Raw genomic sequence first — 23,742 nt, forward strand, 5'->3', positions numbered from 1 at the left:
GAATGGACTAATATATAGTTCCGGGGAACGAGCGTCACTTCGCAAAGCGAGTTTTAAATAAGGTTTAAAAGTCCCGGAAAAGGTTAATTGCTGGATGGACGCGGATTATGGAAGAGGAAGCTGACAAACAACGATTAACCCCTTTTTGTTTGTACTGATAAGTCTCGACGTAAACCGGCCTCTGGACCATAAAATCCCCCCATTTAGCGTGATTACGTTAATTTGATACAAAGCTCGTTGAAAAACAAAAGAATCGTAAAATTCGAGAAGGCGGGTGCGCTCCGCAAATCAGTTGGCCATATTACGATATCATTTAGAAACCATTAGGGCGTATTCCGAACACCGTCGACAACGCGACCGGTAGTCGTAAAAGCATCGTAGAGCTCCCGCCGCGTTAATTGGAGCCAACGATTAATTATAAAATGGGCATCTCGCAAATTAAATTCGCGACAAAGGTCTCCATCATTTAATAGCGCCGAGGTTATCTCTATTTGAATAGCACCCCTGATGGGCTCCCGCATCAAGACACGATATATATTAATGTTATATATACGGATCCCCGCGTGGTATCCGCCAAAGTGTAAGAGCCGAAGGATATACGGTTCTCCCGAATCCGACGCTGATTATTATTAATACCAGGGGTTCGCGACGCGGATTTGTATTTTGGAAAGACGGGACTTTATCCGGATAACGTTGACTATCTACTCGTTAGCGAAATCCCGAGAGCGTTGTCTCACGAACAAACACGGCTTTTGTTAACGCCGCGAAAGCGCGTTGCTAGATTAAAGTTTTAGAGTGTTCGAATTGCGTTGACATCCGCTAAATTCAGTCTGATGGAGCGAGATAAATATCATTATTATCTTTCTTACTAAACCAAGTACGAATAGCCCCAGGATTAATTAACTCGCTTCCCTAAAAGATGTACGCGGAAATACGCTAACCTTGTGTATCGAAATCGACCTTACGGAAAAGCTTATTTTCTGGACTCAACAAAACCATCACCGTGGTTAAGCCAGTTAATCCACGGACCTCGTGTTAAGTTGCGATACGATACAGAAAATTCCTAATTTGTACTTTGTTACTATTTTCGCAATGATTTTTTTAGAGTTGTTAATTTTCCGGAACGTTTTCCACAAAGGGGAAAAAAAATTGTAACATAAATTACTGTTAAGGGTTTTTATTTTAGACTAGTCTAGAGGTTTAGTTTTACTTTTGAACTCGAAAATGCCGTGAAATTTAAATTGGCGAACAAAATTAAAACCTTTTTTTGCACGGCAAATTTTCCGACTCGAAAATATTTCTTTGGTAATTACGAACGTCACCATTCTAAAAAGAATAAACGGACTCTTTTCTATATTGTAAAACATAATTACTTATTAAAGAGTACCTAGTTTAATCCCAGAGGAGACACGTAATAAAAAGCGGCGATACGGGCATTGTCAAACAACGAAACAAAAACGCCTCCGAATGTGGACGTGCATTTCGCGGAAAAGCTCATCGTTTATGTACATAAGAAAGAGCAAAAAGGCGAAAGAAAACATTCGCGGAAACCGAGAAGGCACGCGAAAGACACTCGTCTCTGACGACTAAACCTTATAAGAAATTAGTTACTCGACTAAAAGAACAAAGGCTATAGGGCTTTTGTCGGAGCCGCGAATCGAGGAGACCCATCAATAAACGGGATTTCTTTTATATAAACGAAGAAAGAAAACCAATACAAATAGAAACCCGTCCGAAATGAGCCTCAATATAAACGAAGAGATGGTCTACGCGGCACGGATACCTAAACTCCCCATCCGTTCGGATTTGGCTACGGCGTCCGAAAGCGGAACGGAATCGCGTCCGATGGTCGACTAAAGGTAAAAGGTGAGGAAGAGGAAAATGCCTATTAACGAAAATGGTTGGTGGGTGCGGGGAAAAGAGATATATAGGAGTAGAGAAAAGGTAGCGAAGGGGGCTTACCTCCTCGCACTTGAACCTCCCTGCTGGCTATTGTTCCGGCGGAATTAGAAAGCAGACAATGATAAATGGCGTCGTGGATTTCTTGGCGATAATCCTGGCTGGAGAAGGGAGGCAAGACCAAAGCGCCGTCGCCTCTCACGTATCGAAGATTCGAAATCTCGGAAATGGGCTCGCTGGAATCTTGACGACTCCACGTAACGTTGGGCGGTGGGAAGCCCTTGCCACTGCACGGAATGGTCGTCCCGGAGCTGTTGTAGAAGTCCACGCTCGAACCAGGCTCCAGCAGAAAAGACGGAGACGTCACGCTCGGGTGAATGGCCGACACTAGACGGAATCATATGAAGGGAAATTAAATTTCAACTGGCCGAAGCGACCACTCTCCCTCTCTGGACGCTAATAGGCGTGAGCTAGGGAATTATTCCCTACATCCCCACTCGTACATTTTAAACTAGGGCGGTTACCCTTAAATTGTCTGTCGTATAAATTGCACGGAAAATGTAAGTGAAATAGACGTTATTCCCGTTCCCTCTCTATTTCCCGAATGTGGCTGAACATTCTATACTAGGTTTAATTTATTCGGTAAACCGAGCATTTCAATGAAAATTATCAGAATACTGATAACTGTACTATCCAAATTTAATAGAAATTTTCAATCTTGTTTAAGAACGAGGGTATCGCAAAATAGATATAACCTTTATTACACCGGAAGATTCGAATTGATAAAAATAATGTTTTGAAGGTTTTACATTATTTCTTCTTATCTTCTTCGTGCAATTCCCGCATAACTTAAAAGAGTAAAATTTAGTCGAGCCTACTAAACAACTTTGGCCATAGAACATAATGACAATATTTACTATAGTTCAAAATTATTTCCAAAAAGTATCTTCGTATCACATATTTTTGACATTCGAGCATCCCACTTAGGTTTTAAAACATAATGAGAGTTATTCACAACCAATTTTTCATTATGAAAGTCATTATTCCGATTTTATTACAATATTGGATGAATTAGGGTTGTCCAGGTCATATACTACTAACACCGATCTTTATTGCGAGATGGGAAAAAGGCAGAAAGGGAAGCATTTCAATTTTCAATTCAGATTTACATACAAAAATTGATTCATATGGTTTAAATTTATTAATCTGGGTCGACTTTTAATCATTAAACTTCTAAACGCTTGGAGACTAGAACCTTTTTATTATATATATTATTTACGTAAGAAATTAGAGCTGATTTTAAATAATAGAAAATTTAGGTTGCCTAGCTTAAGTTCTTGGATCGTAAAAATTCCTATACTCACGGACAAAACCCAAATCGAGTCTAAAAGTTAACCTGGTTTCGCTCTGTCAAAACCAAAACTCTCTCTTAATATCGAATAAAAGAATAAATTTGCTATTGAATTAGAAGGCTTTCTGTAGAAACGCGAAAGTGGCAAATTTTATATAAATAACGTAACTTTCTGGAAACATTATAGAGATAAAGTTAAGTCAACATGTGAGCCGGTGAAAAGTGAAGCGGGATAATGGGGATAAATTCCGCGACCACTTTAGCCAAAACACACTTTTACGGTTATTTTTACGACAGTTTTAAAAGTCACTATCAGGGGTGGGCACCTGTTAAGGCAACGTTTCGCGAAAGAAGGGGAACTTTAAGAACGTGCTAAAGCTCGATAAACCACTAAATCGCTTTCGCCGTTTTCTGTTTTTAACACTTTCGAATCCTCCAAAACGGCCTATTTCGACCTAAATGCTCTAATGGAGTAAACTCTAATTGAAACACTAATTAAAACCCGAGAAAAATCCCATTTATTCGAAAACCTTCCGAGTGCGTAGAAAGAAGTATAAAACCGGGATAGTCCATCGAGGAAGTTTAAGGGCCGCGAAAACCTTAAACTGGCCGGCGGAGGAGCCATTACGAGGCGGCAGAACGCAATTATTAGGGCGACTAATGAAGTTCGACGTCGTAATTTTAATTACCGGCAAACAGGATTCCCTTTCCCGCCCTATACCGAACCTCCGCCCCCGGAAAATCACGCAATCATAGTTCACGAAGGCAATATTGATAGAAACAGCCCCGTTTCTGACTCGGAGGAGACGCGAGTCCAAACAAACCTAAAATATCAACTCGTCCACTTATAATGAATGTACACCGTTAGCACTTGGCTGCTTAACGAAGATACGACTCCACTTTGAAAGTCTCGATAACCAAACTTTAAAGAAGCTTATTTACCTTATAAATATTTCCGATTAAAAATCTACCCTTCTATTTTGGTCGCGTTTAGCCGTATTCAAGGCCTGAAAATTTCGGATTAAAAGCGTTCCTTAGACACGACGCTAATTTCGAAGTGTAAACAAGGGTTTTCCAGGGATACGCGGATCGTTATCCAAGATTTGCGGGACCATAACGACTAATTAAAACGAAAGTTAATCTTCTAACTGAAATCGACGAAATAACGGAAAAGCGTCCTTTAAAGAAGTAACCCGAAAAGAATTTTGTTTTGGAAACATGTTTAAAGCCTCTTTTAAAACTTCAACGGAAGGTTTCTAGTAATAGGAGGTCGTCTTTCGCAGAAACCAAGCTAAAGGGCTTCTCAAAAAGGTAACCCTCTCCCGTTACTCGAATAAGGTTTTAATTTAAAAGCTCCCGGCTTTGTTGTTCGGAATTATAAACAGATATTTCCTTTTAAGATTTTAGCGACGGCTGAGGACGGAAAGTGCATTGTTAGCTAGCTGGAGTATGTAACGTCCCGGTATTTTATGATCCAACGAGTGCGTTTTCCGTCACTTAAGCCTCGGCCTTAAAGTTCCTTTCATAATTGGCGGGGACGCTTTCGGGAACCGGAGCCGCGTTATCACGGTTCATAAGAAGACCCTATATACAGAGTATCAGATGGTGAAATTCCCGAGCATTTCCAACGAAATTGGCGTATACCCCGACTACCTCTAGACTCATTTCCCCCTTTGTAGTAGGCTCGTCTTCAGAACGCGCGGAAAACTGCAGCCCCACGTCTTTAACTTGCCTTCTTGCATCACCAGACAACTCGATTAAAGCCACACAATGCTCGGCAAAACTGCTGAGAACTTCAAAGATTCGCCGAAACCCCTTTCCTCTTCAACTTTTAGTCCCCGAAAAATTTCTTCCTTTTCTAAAGCTTCCCCCTCTCCCCGGCTCGCTGTAGAAGCTTCTCTATTTGAATCCTCGTAGCTTCGATTCGGATAATCGATTGATTTTTTTCGGATTTCTTTTTTTCAGTTCTCGAGATAGCGAAAAAAATCGGATAAAGAAAAAACGTTTTCGGAACTTTTAAACTCGCGTTCTTTCAAGCGATATTTAAAAAGATATTAAAAAAATTCCGGAGAGAAAAATTTTATCCTCGAAAATTTATCCCTTACTTATTCGCCTATGAAATTTGGGTCAAAAATATATTAAAAAGAGATCGAGGGATACTTTTCGAATCCTCCGGGCAATAACCGACTCGACGATCAGTTTTCATCTGATCATTTTGTTTCTTTAAGGAGAATCTCACTTCGTATCAACAAGCGTGACTTTGTGGTTAAACCGAAAATCTTCGATAAAATTAATTCGTTTGGGAGTCTCCGCGCCAGTCGATATGACTTGAGCCCAATTTTAATTCATTTTCGACTGCCGATTTAAAAGAATAAATTAAATGTTCGTTCCTTTGGACGAAATAAGAGAGAAAAGAACGAAACTGTATAATTTTCCTCGAAAGTAAGTTTTCATTAAAAATCCCTAGCCGCTTATCTACAAAAAAGTTAAACATACCCCGGTACCGTTTTTAAGCCCCAACATCCCATTCTAATAGCAATGGCTCTTATAGGGAAAAGCGAAAGTCAAATTGGATATTGCAAAAGATTCAAAATAATTCCAGCTCGAGTTCCTCTAACTGATTGAAGAATAAAAAATGATTAAATTTTCGCCATTTTCCCTGTCATTGATGTAGGACCACGTGGCTCATTAACTCGGTGTCATTATAGGAGCTAAGGGTTGTCGGAGATAATGAATCGATGTTACTATTGCACCGTGGGTAGACCCACTGGTCTGCGGAGAAAAGCTAACTCCTCCAACCAGCGGCACGAAGCGAAAGGGACTTACGAGGGAAGAGGGGCTTACACGTCCCTTCGATTTTTTGCGCTCCTTACAGAAGTTAGTTGTCTAAGGGTCTAAACACGAAGGTTACCGCTCTACATCGCCTCCCATTCTCTATCTAAAGGTCACTACGTAACTGTTTCCACTCGACTAAACTTATTAGGGACAACGGCGCGCGGAAGAAAGTTTCGGCCATGAGAAAGAAAACGTCGTTCACTTACCCAAACTCGAACGGCTGCTGAGTATCATTCCAATTAAGGGTACGACAACGAGCACAATACGCATGGTAGTAGCAACTAGGATTAAAACTTCGTTACGAGAGCGACTGTAGAGACAATTACGCGGATTTAATTGTAACTGGAGAATAACGACGACTTTCTTCAAATGGTGAAAAATTGGTTTTGGTGGTCACCACGCGGGGGGGTCGCGGCGGTAGCGAACACGCCGCTCTTGGCTGCACCGATGCCTTTGGAGTCGTAACGCGTACTGGCGGTTTCGACGAGGCCGAACCCGGTAATAATGCCAAGCATCCCACCACCCAAAGTTCCGACGGGAGAAGAGCGGATTTCAGGCGCTGAGAGAGAGAGCGCACTGGCTGATGCCGTTTCCAGAGAAAGACCGCGCAGACTCACTACTCCCCTCCGAAGGTTTAAGTTTGGAAAGGGCTGTGCGTAGAGCGAGCCGGAGGGTCTAGCCGGAGGGTTCAATTGGTTTTTAGCAAACGGAACCCGATGCGTTAGGGAGAATTTATATAGCGGGTAATATTTTATTGCGTTCTATTGTCACATCATAAAATTTTGTTCCTTTTCTGTCGAGGATCCCCGCCTCGCCACGAAGTTATCGGTTAAGGTTTCATTTTTATTACCCAAAGTCAATGCCCGGCGCCGCGTTAACGGAAGGTGAAGGGACTCTATCCTCTTGGACCGCGTTTTTCTGGGTTCTAATATTTTACAATATCTGCTCTAATTAGAAGTATCATTAATCTTGAAATATCCAAAAACTAATTGAAAAAGATGTTTGGCTGCCTTTGATATTTGTCACATTAGTCTGGCTTTTCGTTCAATTTATGGTTTTTAATCTAGTTAACTAGAAAAATGCGAGTGCCCCAAATTATAGGTTTATATTGGTGTTATAATTATACAAATTAAATTCTTTAACCATGGTCAAGGTAAATAAACTAAAATAAAATAAAATACACGATTGATATTTCATATACATATTTATTTATATTTAAAGTTTTAAATAAATATGAATAAATCATGAAGTATCTGTCGTGTATTTTATTTTATTTTAGTTTACATTGGTGTTCTTAAATTGTTTGACAAACACGATCTGTGTCTCAATATTTAACAATGCCTACTTAAATTAAAATATTAAAAAATTTAAACTTTTATTGAAATACGGTTGACCGAATTTCAGAAAGTATGACACTTATTATTGTACAATCTCGCCCAGCTCCAACTTAGACTTACAATCGAACTGAATAGTATATTATCATTTTAGGTTGTAGTATATTTCGCTTTGGCTACATTTATACCCAACCTTGATTCTGCGATATTTTTTATAATTTTCATACATATATAAATTGCGCTTCTTATGCTTATAGAAAACTCGTTTGAAACTCTACTTGACTGAAGTAATTCTTTGGTCGCAAAAGCCTTCTTGGCCAGTGAATGATTTGTTTGTTTTAATGATGTTTCTATTTGCCTTGGAGTAACTTCGTTGGACCATTCTATATAAAACAATATTATATTTATATTTGAACCAATTTTCAATCATCTTGATTATTAACTTAATAAACGTACTATAATAATCCAAAAGGAATTTAGTCCAAAATGAGCGTTTTCTCAAGCACCCTGTATAATAAAAACATTTACTCAATCACCTTGTCGTTAACCCACTAAGCATTAACCACCAAAGAGTAATTTTAAGCAAAATCCATGACCACGCTTTATTAATCACCCTGTTCATTATTAATACTTTTAAATTACAGGCGGTTTTCCCTCAAGTTCTTCGGTTTCCCATTTCCATAAAAACTTGTAGAGGTTACCGGTAATAGTTAGTGTAGGGAGCTGTTGGCTCACGTCACATGAAGGGCTTGCCACCACCCTCCTACGCATTGTAACCCGGCCACCTGTTTAAGGCATTAAAAGTCGCTAAAAGGCTTGGGCCTAAGGTGGTACCTTGGGCATTAGCCTAGATGATTATTATTACTACGCGCATTATAACAAAGTAAGTGAAAATTTCACAAAAATATCAACCAACCTGTACAATAACTGAATCACCCTGTCCTTTAACAACTGAAGAGTAACTTTACCAAAAAGAAATTAATTACTACGCTATATCAATCAACCTGTTCATTACAAACAATAACCACCTAAAACGAATTTTTACCAAAAGCTTAGCTTTCTCAACAACTTAGTTCATCCAGTGAAAAATCAATTTTATCATTGGTATAATTTCAAATACCCTGTATAAGAAAACTGGTGGACCATTAAAAAGAAATTCTGAAAGTAACGAATAAAGCATAGCCATAAAATCAAGCTTAAACAAATCATTAAAGGGAAACGTTTCCACCAACACCAGTATACACAGCACGCATAAACGACGCATATAAACCCACTGTTTGTTCAAGCATTATCTTAACGCATTTTATTTTGAATCCCTTTTTTAAGGCCCACCATATCACGTAAGTCATCATTTAGTTTGCAATACAAACCCCTAGCAGACATAATAAAGGTATGGAAAGTAATTAGCCTATTCGGATAATGATGGTTCAAATAGTTTTTAAATTCCCTAGTATCATAAGTTTTTGCTTATACACATGGTTAAGAGCATTAGGGGTTTCCCAGTATGTACCGACATCACAAACAATAATTTCATTTGAGTCTATTAATATAAGATCAGGATTTATAATTTGAGAGTGACCTGCCACGATCATTGCAATACCCAAGATAGCATAACATAGCATAGCTAACACGTTGTCTAACAATAGTCAAGATAGCATAACGTAGCAAATCAAACACCCTGTATAACAAACGTGCAATGCCCTAAAAAACACGGTGAAAGTATCCAACGCCCTGTAATAGACAATAGAGGTTCCCAAGGTCAAAGCACAAATATTTGATAACAGATGGCACTTGTATTCGCCACCGAAAACTACAGCTGCGCCACCTAGTCACACTGCCTAGAACTATATTTGGGTGATACGGGTAATGGCGTTATGCGAAAATGCGCGTTTTATAACATCAATTAAAACATTTTACTAACGATATTAGCATATTTTTTAAAGCGTGTTCGAATGTTTTGTATTAACAAAGGTGTATTTACGACATTTATTTATTAATTTTGAACTGTCAATAGGTATTGAATTAGTAAATATAAGTATAAATATTCGAGTTTAATAACACTATGAGTAGGCCTTGGAGAATTCATACACGGGTCCTCACGGGATCAGTTTCAAAGTTTTAAAGGTATGTAGGAAATTTATTATTATCTTCACATTAGATCAAGCCCAGATGGTTCTAATTTCATAGACTAGTATCTTCAGCATTTTGTATAATGTATAATGTATTTTAAATAATTTTATTTGGTATATTAGTGAATCGCTCCATGCTTGAAATTTTTAAGTATATTGGAGAGTAGTCTTTATCCATAGAATAAGGTGCGAGGATGCTTAAAACAAAATTTGAAGTTGGTGATGGAAAACACAGCATTGAAAGTGTCCATTGTTCATGCAATAGTGGGTAAATATATTTTTTATTAAAACCCAATTCTTTAATGTAACCTGTTTTACTTATTTTTCTAGAAATTCAGGCTTTTGCAAACATGCAGTAAATTGCTGGTCTATTTTATATATAAAGATACTGAGAGCTATCCCAACTTTCTGACTTTAGAAGTGGGGTAAAATGAAGGAAAAGAACTAACTGTGCCTTCGGTATTGTACGGTAATAAAATGGTTAGAGTTGCGAGGGTTAAATTTGCCTGGCTCAAAAAGGTTTATGTACTCTTATTTGGTCACTTAGTTAGTCTCAAAAATTTATTTCTAGCTTTTAGAGGGGATGAAATATTTGTGGAGAGTCCATTTGTAGCGAAGATAATATTAATTGAAGAGGAAGTGGCACAAAATAACTAAGTTGGAAAGGAAGGAATCTACTGGCTAACGACTGTAGAGACTACTATGGAAAAATTCAGCTAGGCCTTTTCATTTTTTTGTCTATTCTCTCAAGGGCTATTTTTAATTGATATTAAGAGAGATTGACAATATTTGAAGAAAAACGTTGTCCAAATATATAATTTTTATTTTAGTTTTAGTTAAAGAAAAGTTATAATTAAATTTACCCTTCTAGTCAAGGAAAGTTATATGTTCCTATTTTAAATTTTGACCAATTAGTATTTGTAGATAACAAATGAACTGAACTATTTATGTTATGAATTTTCTACTAAAAAGGCAAAAACAAATGTATTATAGAATGAATTCAAAGTTAAATGCAATTAAATTCATTGAAGAAACCACTTAATTAGAAATTACAATAGAAGTGAATAAAATGTTAAGATATGCAAATAAGTATTAAAAATAAAACCATTTGAATTTACAGTATTATTTTTAATCATATTGGGATCTGCGGCAATAGCTCGAAATGTTATTAATCAACTCGAAAACTCATACCGAACCATCAGGGTGGCAAAGATAGGAAAATTGGGGTCCAATACAAAATAGAAAAATTTGCCCTTTTAACGCATAATTTTGTGGGCCTCAATGTAATATTTTCCAGCGATAATGACAATCGAACGGCTTGACCTAAAATTAATTTAATTCATTAGCATTTCCTTATTTTGCAGTATATAATAAAACAGATCACCTTTAAAACGATTCACAAAACGTAGGGTCCTCTCTTTTCATTTATTTACAGTGGATTTGTAATAAGTCTACATGGTAAATTATTGCTTGGAATGGCACTGCATTTCATGCGTCTCTTGAATTATCTTCATCTAAATGACAGTTATTATGATATATATTTAATAATATTAACTTTAAAATCAGTAATAACAAGTAAAATTTGTGTCTCACCATTTCTTTCTAAAAAGTCTTTATCTTTAAAATGGGCGCTGCAAATTTGTACCCAATAACTAGTCATCTTCCCTGATTTTATATTAGTTAACCACACATTAAAAAGATTTTTGCATTTCGGAAAATTGTGAAACGATAACTCCAACGTTCTTTTCTCACCATTTACTCGAATTGTAATATTTTTAAAGGCAGTATTACTACAAAAAGGCAATTTATGCTACCTCTGCGCCTACAATCCGCCATATTAATCGTTTGTTTTGATCAACAAAGTACGCAGACAAACCAAGCTGCAGGGGTAGCGACAGTGGCGCCGCCTATACCCGTTTCGCTAGCGAATTATAAATCTTGAATTTGTACGAAATTCAATAAAGGGGAATGCTTGTTCTGGAGTCCAGCGAATTTTCCATAAATCTCACTTCATATTAAAAGTTGTTCGGAAATGATCAGCACTAATTAAAAATATAATTCCCGGCCAAATTGGTCCTAATTTAAAAAAGGTTTGTAGATTTGAAGTGGAACATCGCGTAAGATCACTAAAATGGACAAATGACCAACTTTATTAAAGTTATTATATATCCTTTCGATTGAGATATCCCGGTTCTTTTTAAGCCTAATTCTTGGAGCGTTATGTCGAATACTACGGTGGAGGCATCGGCTACACTGTGCATGAAACTAGTACACACAAATTCCTTAGGGATTATGTGTAAAAAGCGATACCACAAATTACGTACATCTCACTCTAATAAGCATGTTAATTTTGAAGAAAAACACCTTTTTATGATCATTTTGCGGGATTGCTAATCTACATAGAAAAATGTAATTCTTATGTCTAATAAAAAAGTTTTTCTATGTAAATTAGCATGTAAAATGTTTTTTCAAGAATTTCAGTGAACAGTTCGTCAAAGTTTAATTGTTTTATTTTGTTGACAATAACCTTGCTTATTTTTTGTTTTTCATTGCAATCGAAATCCAACATACATTTTTAAATAGAGTTTCGTAAACTAAATCAAAATTAATTGAAAATAAACTCCCTAAGATTATAGTAATGTGAATATCTTTATTTTTATGCTGAATTCCATTTTCTGCTCGAAAGCACTACGGGAGCAATCTGGGAGCCCCCTGAGATCGCTTTCGTAAAGTAACCTAAGATAGATATTTAGAACAAAGACTAATCCCAGAGCGCCTTGAAAGCGTAAATGAAATTTACCATAGAATGAATTTAAATGAATGAATTGACGAAAAATTGTGCATTTCAATTTCTATGAACGAAATCCCTATAAAGCCTGAAAAATCGCTAGCCGTTTTACTATAATTCTAAAGGTTTCAGAATTGTTACGCAATTAGTTATAATAGAAAAAGGTACTTAATAGTCCACTAATCAGTCGTTAGGTGTTGAACTTTTGAACCATTTAAATCGGTTTAAATTGTACGAAAATGGGACGCGGTTTATGGTTATTTTCCGAGCACGCGAGTTAAGGATCCTAAGCCCGAAATAGGCAGTGCCTTGTTACAAAGATCCATTATTTTTCTTAGAAAAACATCTAATGGATTTTTGACATCCACCTAATCAGGACAGAAAAGACATCAGTTCATGATAAATGCCATCAAAAAGAACTGAAAAAAAAAGAGTGTAACAAGTTGCACGTCAATAGATATTTCGTCTAATTTTGCCGGAACCAAAAATATATATACAAGACTCTATAAGTACGACAGAGAAAATTGCGAAAACGGCACGAATTCCTTTCTTCATAAACTGAAGTCGTACAAAGAAATCACTGAATGTAATAAAAGGTTAGTTAGTAGCGGGAGCTCCATTTCGTTGGAACAAAATGGTATTTCAGGAATTCCATTTGACCCACCGCGAGATCCTATAAGACGTAACAAAAGGGGCCGTGGGAATTCTCTACTTTATTCGAATGGATATACCGCGTGAAAGCTTCGGGAGAATATGACTGTAGGATAGACGGAGATCCGCAAAGCCCCGCGTTGAAGAGGCGCTCTTCTCCATTTCGCCGAAAAGTCGGCCAACTGCCTTTCAGCGGAAAACAATTTTCAAAAATCACTCCGGCTCGCCCATTAGCATCAAAAAGGAAGGATCCACGCGCTACAGAACCCGAGAAAAGCATCGCTGACGAATCCGAGGAAGCGGCGACAAAAACAAAAAGATATAGTTCAACCACATTCCCAGCTGAGCTTCTTCACTTTGAATGGGAGAGTTTGAGTACATTAAAGCTTACGGATAAAGAACTCTCCATTATCATTAAGCGCGATTTCGACGAGGGTTTCGAATAAATCTGGACTTTATAGAATATAACACGGTACAGAAAAATTGTACAGTCGCAATTGTTAGGTTGGCTCTCTTGAAAAGGTTGGCAATGTTTATTACAATTATTTTTTTCCAGAGCCGTAATAACCCATGGCAGGGCCCGTAGGGTTCGAGTTTCTTTGGGCCCCTCGCCATACACCTGCCTCTCGTGGTACATAAATTAATATAATAATCAACTAGGCTAAGCACCACCCTAAGCATGTCGCGACTTTTTTCGCCTATAATTAAGGCGGTTGGGTTAAATTTTGTAAGAGGGTGGCCCCTAGACATCCAACTGCTTGTTGTAGTACATGGACCCCTACTCTTGAGGGCCCATAAGCTTTAGCCTGGTCAGCCTTACGGATAATGTGGCACTGTTGATTCCAAGATTTATCACGGCTGCCAGATGTCGTCACGTTCAAATTACTAACTTAATTTATTATCTGCCATGAAAGCATCACATTTCAACCCCTTAATGATTAAATATTAAATAATTTAAAATCCCGCATTTAAATAGACACGAAGCTTTAATTATTAATGTATATCTTGGACGCATCTAAGAATGGACTAGAAAACTGAACCGGAATAAAACCATGCCGTGAAGAAACAGTTATCACATAGTCTATTCTTTCTTTATAACAAGTGCAACATATTTTAACCCGGCAATGCCTTCCGGTAATTGTGCCACTACATTCTTTAAAAACTGAAAGGATAAGCTTAAAAAAAGATGGAAGGATTGCATCAACCTTAGTTGGAATAAAAAAAAGCTTATGAAGTCTTGGGCGGGGGTCCTTATCTGTTGTGCTCTCCTCTTCAATAATTGAATTATGCGTTGAAAGCATCTAAGTTCCTTTCCGCGAGGTCCCCGGGGAGAGAAAGCAGAGACGCATTCAAGGCTTCTTCCACGCGTACAGCAACGGATGATTTTTTTGTACTGTCCTCTGTTTTTCCGCGACGACCAGTGAGAGATAGAAAAAAGAGCTAGCCCAATCTAAGAATGGGGGATGGACGGGTTATACAATGCCCATCGAATAGTTTCCTACAGTGGGGGGCGCGGCATAAAAGGGTATACAAGTCCGAGCCAGCGGCAATCAAGATTCGTTAAAGTCAACATCATTTACTCACCCCTACGTATACCACCCCTTATTTAGTTTTTCTTTGAACCTCCTCGTTTTCCTCATTCCACCCGGTTTTCCAATTTTATACAAAAGAAACTCTAGCCTCGTTTCTTCCATTCCATCCCTCTACGCTTCCGCAGTTGCTCTTAATTTTTTTTAACAAGACAAAACGGAGCCTGGAAGCGGTCTTACGATAGTTTGACTATGGTGGACCATATGACGGTGTATACAATCTTTCCAGACAGTTCTGTTGGAACGGCCAACTTTGCACTCCGAGAGCGTACGAGAAAGAAGGCACTAAAAAAAGGAGTCATTCGAATCTGGCGGCGAAATTATCGCAGCAGCTTCGAGCTCTCTTCTATTTTTAATTAAATACCCGTTGGATCTTCCCGGCGTCGAAACTAATCTAAAGATAAAAAGCTTTCTTCCCTTTCGCTCTCTATTTTTTCATTTGCCTCCTTTCTCAAACTTTTTACGCTTGTTTAAATCAGCACAGCGAGTGAAGGGGAAACATTTAGCTATCTAGCAATTATAAGAAAAGCTCCCGGCTTCCATAACTAGCGTCTTCTGCTCCCCCCTCTCCCCGCCCCGCGTACCGCCGACTTTCGTTTGTAGATAAAAAGACAAAGGGTATTTTAACGACGATTGAAAAGTAGTGCTGCCGTTTTAGATTAGAGAGTTTAAGCACCGCAAAACGTGTAAATACGAACGAGGAAGATTGCGCCAGTAATCAGTACTAATCTACCTATGTAAGCCTTTATTTCGGTTTGGCTTAGGGAAAGCACTGATTAAAACTAATATTTCACACGTTCTCGTTTGGCAGGGCTTAAACTCTCTCTCCGGCACTCGTCGAGAAATTAAAAAGAATGAGAAATAATATTAAAAGGAGTAATTTCTAGCGGCACTAACAAAACATACACGGGATAATTTATTTCAGGACGGGATAGCGTTACTCGGAAACTATTAAGTTTCTGCAGGGTAGGCCTTTTAACGTTAATTAAAATTCTTTTCGAAAGAATTTTTAAATAGCACTCTTGAATAATTAAAAAAATATGTAGTTCTTTTTACCATTCGAATATTTTCGCATAGGAGGAATAATGTAGAGCTTTAATTAAAAATGTAGAAATGGAATGGCAGTGTTTGCAAATTCTCCAAATGTAGCATATGCTACGCGAGCAATTTCTAAGTTTCTCACACATACAGCCGTAATTGTATTAGACAATTATGAACCGTATGTCAAAGGAACGGCAAAAGTCGAATGGAAAGATGAAATATTTTTAGTCGTATATTATATTTTATCATTCCCGATTTGTGTGTTTGAAACGATCAAATTGATAAACAAACTTAATCACAAACAAGCGGAAACAAAACAAAATAAAATTTCCAATCAGCCTATATATTCAACGTACCAAAAAGGGCTGTTGAAAAAACGGAGAATAGAAATAAAACAAAATTAGATTTAAATTGCTAAAGATTCTCATTTAAAAACAACTGTAGCCGGCCCTACCATTTTCGATTCCCTCCAAAGCGAAATCCTATTCGCCTCGGAGTACTCTCGTTTGGCAATCCTAGTTGACTGAAACGTGGGGAGTAAATAATGATTCACTCTTGATTGAGTAGTTTCATTGCAAAGAACACGGTGAAAATTTTATATTTTTCCGCTTGAAAGACTTTGTCCACGGATTGTATCTACTCTGGGGCCTCCGCAATTTACCTCCATTTTCTCCTTGAGAGTTTGTCTGCGGATCATTCCCAGGGGCGCCGCCGCAGTTCTTTGAGTACATTAGCGATATAACCTTATTTCTGATAATATGATCGTTGCTATTTGCTTTTACAAGAGCTTATTTTTTACAAATTTTATCAGATGTTACTACTGCTGCATAAGTTCATAACTATTAATTATATTCCTACATGATTTAGCAATGTAAAAACATAAATCTGTAAGAAACGTCGGCGGAAAACCATTTTTAACTACATTTGACCGTATTCCAACCGCGCGATGAGAATGAGATTTTCCTATATCGCGCCATACCCTCAGCTACTCTGCTCGGGCTAGAGAGACGATATTTCGTCTTATTAAATTAGTGCGCGTTCAAATTGCCTTTTATGTATTTATTTGTGAATTGATAAATCGACAGTTAATTTAAAAGTCGTTTGAGTAGTTTATTAGAATGTCAAAGAGAACGAGAAAAATACAGGAAGCTGCTGAAGCAGAAAAACAAAAACTGCATTGAAAAGGTTCATATCTGTAGGAGCTGCCCCTGGTAATTCCACCGCAGATACGGCAACACCTGTATCATTTCAGGTAAGCCAACTTGGCCGGGAGTAGTGGCGTACTAATGTAATCCCAAGCGTCTGGGAGGCAGAGTTTGTGGATGGCCGTGTGAGGATGACCACCAATCCCCCAACGGGTGGTCGGAATACTTCCGCCACGGGTGTCCCCACCTCTGCCGCCACGTATACCCTCGTGGGCGTGGCTGTTACACATATCTCGCCCTGATTAATCAGGTGGACGAGCGGACTGAATTTGTCCCACACGTTATAATCCCGAATGAAAAAAAATAAGCTGACTTGGAAGTTCAACACTTCTGCCTTCATAATGTTTCGATTCAGTAGGATGCATGACGATGATGGACGAGACTAATTAACCACGGTGTGAGCTTCCGGGATCTTACCCAGTTAGAAGGAGTATGGTCCCAGAAAAATATAGTCTTCGTTTATCCTACTCAAAAAACATAACGGTAGAACACCTGTAAACTTCATTAAAATAATATTATTATTTGTTTAACTTCTATATTATTTATATTATTTGTTTAACTACTTTATTATCTATATTATTTGCTTAACTTCTTTATTATTTATATTTGTTGTTTAACTACTTTATTATCTATATTATTTGTTTAACTTCTTTATTATTTATATTTGTTGTTTAACTACTTTATTATCTATATTATTTGTTTAACTTCTTTATTATTTATATTTGTTATTTAACAACTTTATTATCTATATTATTGGTTTAACTTCTTTATTATTTATATTATTTGTTTAACAACTTCGTTATTTATATTATGTGTTAAGCTACTGATAAAAATACACTGTTTAAAGTTAAACTATGTTTAATAAAAATAACTGACGAGTTTTACATATTAGGAATTTTCGACAATACCTATAGAGGATTAGGAGTTAGAAGAGGCCCGAAGCAAAGATGAGATCATTCACAATTTTTCCCACGTACTATATGCCTCAATACTAGCTTGAAAATATAAATATTTTATACTTTTAAATTTATTAACAAATGTTGCCTGGTGGTTTGGCTTCGAAGTTCGATTCAATTTTATATTTTAAATAAATTTTAGGACTTTTTACCTCACTGGTTTAATAGGTTATTAATAATGTTTTGTACAATATTTCTAAAATTATTTTTGCTAATAGAATTGTGTATGTATTTTGGGAATGTTATTGTTTATAAAACTTAATTGAATCCCCATCATTATTAATAAAACCCCGTATTAATTAATGGTTTTACTTTTAATGTAGCCCTTATTAAATTATTTAATTTATTGTTCCTAATATATATTTGTAGATGACGCTGCCTCAAGCGGAGGCGCCAGTATCACACGACCCTGGAGAATGGCCGGTTCACATAACCGACAACATTCGTCAAACAGGTAACTAACATAGAGTTTCCTGTGAATAAAGATAGACGCAGGTATAGCGTCAACAACTACCATAGGCGTATGTCTAATGGGGAATTTGTTTCGCGCGTCTGGTTAATTTATTCATTGTCGAAAGACGTGATTTTCTGTTTTTGCTGCCTCCTTTTCAGCAACATTCGAATATCTTTGACTTCCGAATCGGGTTATTCCGATTGGAAACGTATGTCTGAACTTTTACCGGAACATGAAAAATCTCCAGGACATATGAAAGCTTTTCAAACTTGGATGGAATGTAGTAAGCGTCTACGTATAAATAAAACAATTGACTCTGAGAATCAAAGAGTCATGACTCATCAGAAACGAAGTTGATAATCGAGTTTCTTGGTTCACAGAACTTAGCATAAAACTGATCAGCTCAATTCAAGAGACAGTGGAATTTTTTTAAACTATTAATGTTTGTTGGGCAGTTTGACGTTGTCATAGATGACCATTTACGAAGGATAACTTCAAAAGAAACCTTCGTTCATTACTTAGGCAAAAACACCCAGAAAGAGGTAAATGGATTGTTTGGCTCTAACGTAAAGTAACAAATTTTGAACGCAGTCAATGAGTGGATCTATTACTCTATTATTTTAGATTGTACACCTGATATTAGCCACATAGAACAAATGGCTTTAATCATTCGGTTTGTAAGCTGTGAAACAGGAAAATAACCCTGCATCCAAGAAATTTTTACTTGGATTTTTTCCGATCTACTGTTCAACAAGTGAAGCTCTATAACAGATACTATTTTGTCGCAACTAACAAACTTAAAGATACCACTGTGTAATATACGAGGTCAAGGCTACGATCACGGGGCTAACATGAGGGGTAAACACGCAGGAGCCCAGAGTAGAATTCGAAGAGTGAACCCTCGGGCATTTTTCGTGCCGTGTAGTGCACACTCGGGGACCTTAATCTAGTCGTTAATGACGCTGCTTTTTCTTGCAATAAAGCTGTTAATTTTTTTAGCACAACTACTTTTCTGCCTCGACTTATAGATGATCAGTGTTGAAGATACCCGTGTCTTCTTTGACAGTAAAACCACTAACAATTGTGAAACGCGATGGGAAAGCCGAAGCGACTCGGTGACTCCTTTTCGATACCAGATTGGAGAAATCTACGATGCGTTATTTGAGTTATCAGCAGATTCAAAAACTGATGCATATGGTAAGAATACTGCACTTGGTTTAGCTCACAATCTAAAGAGATTTAAGTTTGCCTGTTGTTTAGTTGTCTGGCACACAGTTTTAGTCAGAGTAAACATTGTCAGCAAACTATTGCAAAAAAAAGAAATGAATGTTTCAAAAGCAGTTCAGCTTATCACTAAAGAAAGGGGCTATTTTGAGGAGATGCTAACGGAAAAAGGCTTTGAAATTACACTAGTTGATGCAAAGGAAATTGCAGAAAGCCTTCAAATTGAACCAGTGTTTCCAACTGAATCACAAGTGCATCCTAGAAAAATTAAACGTCAATTTGATTATGAGTCACGAGATGAATCAACTGCGGATCCAGAAAAAGCTTTCCTTTGTAAGTTTTATTTTTAAGTATTGGTTGATCCTATCAATTCATTAGAAGAACAGTTTTCTCAATTAACTATTCAGAATGATATGTTTATATTTATGTATAACATTAAAAATTAAGCTACGAATATGCTATTAAAGAAATGTGCAGATTTACAATTAGAATTAATGGACGAAAACCATTGTGATGTCGTAGGCTTGCAACTTCACCAAGAATTGACGGTGCTTATTTCATTGCTGCCCGACGAAGGTGCGATTGGACACGGGATATTTTAGCATACATTTCTACAAACGGCTTAGGTGAAAATTTTCGCAACGTATATATAGCACTTAGAATCGGCCTCACCCTCCCAGTGAGTGTTGCTTCTGGAGAAAGAAGCTTCTCAAAATTGAAATTAATTCAGAACTATTTGAAATCTACTATGTCTCAAACTACAACTAGTTCGATGTCAATCGAATATGAGATACTACAAAAAATTGACAACGAATCAATTACAAAAGGCTTCGCCGAACAAAAGACCGAAAATTTTTTAATTAGTTTATTTGTAATAATTTTTAGCTCGCAGTGCAGTAAATTGGTGGTTCTATTTAACTCAAGTTTGTATAAACGTTTTCGGCAGTCTACCAGGTTTTGCTGCTTCTTGTTAAAATTTTACTCATTATGTATGATTGTGTAGGTTTTAAATAAATGCAAACCAACAAAACACGTGGTCCTTAACTTCATCAATAACACTTAAAGGCCAACTTCATTCTAATTCACTTATGTCTATTCTGTCTATTAACTGGAATTAAGCGTAGAGACCTCTTTAGAATTGGGCGACCTCCCCGGGCATTCCTTTGAGTAGCATAACGTTAGGGCGTAAAAAATATGGATTGGAACCGTAGGGGGGATGGAAGGGGGTCGCTCAAAATTCAACTTGCCCCCGGGGGTGAAACTTTTACCTTGAGCCGCCTCCGATCATACCTGCCATGGAGCATTCTCTGCCACATGTAGCTTCTAATCAGTGGCCTTTAGGCTTACTAATCTTTAATTTGTAAGCCCTTACGGCAATGTATTACGGTGGTAGAGTAAATATGGTTGTTGGTTTTAATTGTTAGAGATTACAAAGTAATGTTAATTATTATGCAAAACTTATGTTTCTTATTTAATTGGACAATTTTTACCTATTCTGTAATTTGCTTCTATGAAATTTCCCAGGTATAAACATACTGATAATTTTATTCTTTATACATTATTTTATTTCTACAATACATTAGAACAGTACATTTGAGATAAAAGGTACTACAGTAAAAAGGAAAACAGTCCCGTTTTACCTTGGAAGACGCGGATAGGGCTTTGCATAAATTTTAATTATGCTTAAGCTAGTATTTTTCAATTTGGGGGAAATAAAACAGATCAATAGAAAAAACGTTTTGTTAGATTTGTCTCGAACAGAATAAAAATTTAAATTATTTATTAGGCAATTTTTCAATAGATTATCTTCTAAAACACTATTTCGAAAGATAGAAAAGGTTTTCTTGGAAAATAAACAGTAGCAACCCAACGTTACGAAATAATACAACACTGCACGGCCACAATTAGGAGGGACTTGGTCTTGGGAAAACGTTTATGAACAAAATTCACCCGCTTGTGTACATAATTTACCATAATATCCTTTAATGTTAAATGTAAATCTTAGGTGCCAATATTGATAACCTTTAAGAAAAATGGTTCAATGTTGGGCATGTGTGCAATTTTAAACGTGATTGTGACCCTTTTTTCTAGAAGTGTAGACATTGACAACGATATTTTCCACATCAAATTGAAATTCAATATTTTTATTTATTCCAAATTTCAGTAGGGCCAAGTCTTCAAGTGACTTATAGTCCTTCTTCATCTGGAATTATATTTGGTTCTATCTCCATTTTAGATTTGTGCTCCTCGGCTATCTCACGATCTGCTTTTGAAGGAAAGTCATTCTTTTTAAATAATAAGTATCGATTAATAAATTCGTTGTTGTTTCCAGAGTCTACATGCTTAATCTATAACTATAAGTCTTAAAGTTTTCCTTTAATTTATTTATTTATATGTATGTCATGTTCCTAAAAACTCGAGAACGGTTAGCTCTAGAGCTTTGAAATCTTAACTCAATGTTTAGGGCCTGATTTCCAACTAAACGCGGCTAATTCCAAATACCTGACATTGTTATTAATCTAATTCAATTTTACTCATCATTCGCTTTTATTTTACTCGACTTTGGACTTTCGCCTCTTTGCTTCCCTTTATCTATTTGTTTGTTTTCCTCTCTTGAAGTCCTTGCGCCCGTCCCGACCGGATATTAAAGCTAGTATGTTATAAATATATAAATAAATTGGTGAAAGCTTGCTCTCTCTCCTCTTATTTACGGCCCACGCTTGACAACCGAATACTTTCAAGTGAGACATTTATAATCTTATTTCCATAATCCCAAGGGAGTTGCACTTTCATTTGTTATTGTAGGGCATCTGTTTCTGATATAAGCTTGTGCAACGGCATATGTTCAGAAATACTTGGGCATACCCGGTTCAATTAACAAGCAACTTACAGCATCCAGGAGGGTTTGATTTTCTTTTTCAGCGATTGCGTCCTGTTGGGGAGTTTCAGGTTTGGTAAGCTCAGCAGTTTCTTAAAGGATTTACTGATATAGTCCCTTATATTACCGTTCCTTAATTTAACGATTGTTTTTTCATTATATTAGCTTTCTGCTCGCTTTTACTTGAAATTTATTCTCAGTTTCAGCAATTGAACTTCAGTATTCCTCGAATAATCATCTACAATAATAATCAACGTAAAAAAATATTAACTTCTGCCTTTCGGTCTTGATGGGTCTAACCATAAAAATGAATAAATAGAGACAACAGTAGATTGGTTTCGTCAATTTGGGGCTTTAGTACTCTGTAGGAATTCTGACATAGCTCGGATTGTTGCGGAGTACAGTTAACATGTCTTATATGAGATTACATGGTGGTTGTAGTATCGGCGAAGCTAGTTCACCAAAAATGGGTACAGCCAGTTCTGGATCGATTAATCAAAAAGGTTATTTCTGCCTTGATAGGCCTTCTTTGTTTAGCAGTTCAATGTTAGTTTTCTTTCACAGAAATTTCACACGCTTAGTCTACATATCAATTAAGATTAGCAAAATCTTTAATTGGAACTACGTAAAAGTGACCCTATTGTATATGCCAAAAATATTCATTTTTCGTAGTGGATTCTTTGTTTGAGCTCCTGATTTCGAATGTAAATCTTTGTAAAAATAGTAGAGCGTTTACCTATAAAGCCTTATGTGACTTCTTATTTGCCTTGTTCTATTGATAGCTGTATCATCGGCTAGCCTAAAACAAAGAACACTTTTGGTCACTTTCCTTCCGAATCGGGAAAGAAAAGTGCATTAGCGAACTGTTATAATAATTAGCTAGGCCAATACCCAAGGCGCCAAGTCTGCTAGCGACTTTTAATGCCTGTAAATAAGGTCCGGTTATACTGCCTTGGAGTCAAAACGATTCCTCCGCGAAATTTAAACGGTTCTTTCCCTGTGGATAGCAATGTGCTGACTTCAGCTACTTCAACATTTATCTCTTGTTCGTGGAACGTAACGAACGTGTTGGGAACGGAAGCAGCTTTGTCCAAAACCCATGTGCTTCAAGAATATTTCTTTGCCTGCCAAAAACTGGTAATTATCTGGCCATTATTAGTTTCTCCATTTTCATATGCACATGCAGAGTAATGCTTCTTAGCTCTGAAAAATTGAGCTTCACTCTACTTCTCAGTTTCCTTTCCATAGTTCTTCTTCTCAGATTCCTTTTTATGTTGGCATCCACGAGCAATTTACCCAAACTATAGACAATGAAAGCACTTTTTATAATCTTCTGTAGCGCGAAAGTCTTTTCTATTTTTAGAAGAGTCCTCATATTTGGAATTTCTCGTTGAAAATTCCCTTATAT

General features: G+C 37.0%; 2 protein-coding genes across 2 annotated transcripts in view; one reads left to right on the plus strand and one right to left on the minus strand.

The window, feature by feature from the left end:
• Window positions 1–6,355, minus strand: part of LOC149936075 (cell adhesion molecule Dscam1-like) — a 134,085-nt gene extending 127,730 nt beyond the window's left edge. The window contains exons 1-2 of the mRNA XM_090153612.1: window positions 6,292–6,355; window positions 1,963–2,286 (exon numbers count right to left, since the gene is read on the minus strand). Of these exons, the coding sequence (XP_090009738.1) occupies window positions 1,963–2,286; window positions 6,292–6,355 (388 nt within the window). The remainder of the gene's footprint in view (window positions 1–1,962; window positions 2,287–6,291) is intronic.
• A 12,317-nt stretch (window positions 6,356–18,672) lies between these two features.
• LOC149936076 (uncharacterized) lies at window positions 18,673–20,058 on the plus strand. Its single transcript, XM_090153613.1, has 4 exons — window positions 18,673–18,774; window positions 19,261–19,429; window positions 19,493–19,789; window positions 19,904–20,058. Exons 1-4 carry the CDS (start codon window positions 18,673–18,675, stop codon window positions 20,056–20,058), a joined length of 723 nt encoding a protein of 240 aa, XP_090009739.1.
• Window positions 20,059–23,742: the final 3,684 nt, after the last annotated feature.

Source organism: Leiobunum rupestre, chromosome 7 (genome assembly GCF_980474605.1).
Source record: "Leiobunum rupestre chromosome 7, qqLeiRupe1.1.hap1, whole genome shotgun sequence".
In the NCBI taxonomy this organism is placed as follows: domain Eukaryota; kingdom Metazoa; phylum Arthropoda; class Arachnida; order Opiliones; family Sclerosomatidae; genus Leiobunum; species Leiobunum rupestre.

Bases quoted from the DNA above. Each gene is read 5' to 3' on its own strand.
- LOC149936076 (XM_090153613.1), top strand. From the start codon at position 18,673: ATGTTTGTTGGGCAGTTTGACGTTGTCATAGATGACCATTTACGAAGG. The intron at 19,430-19,492 runs GTAAGAATACTG...CCTGTTGTTTAG, and splicing joins TTCAAAAACTGATGCATATG to TTGTCTGGCACACAGTTTTA. The intron at 19,790-19,903 runs GTAAGTTTTATT...TTAAAAATTAAG, and splicing joins TCCAGAAAAAGCTTTCCTTT to CTACGAATATGCTATTAAAG.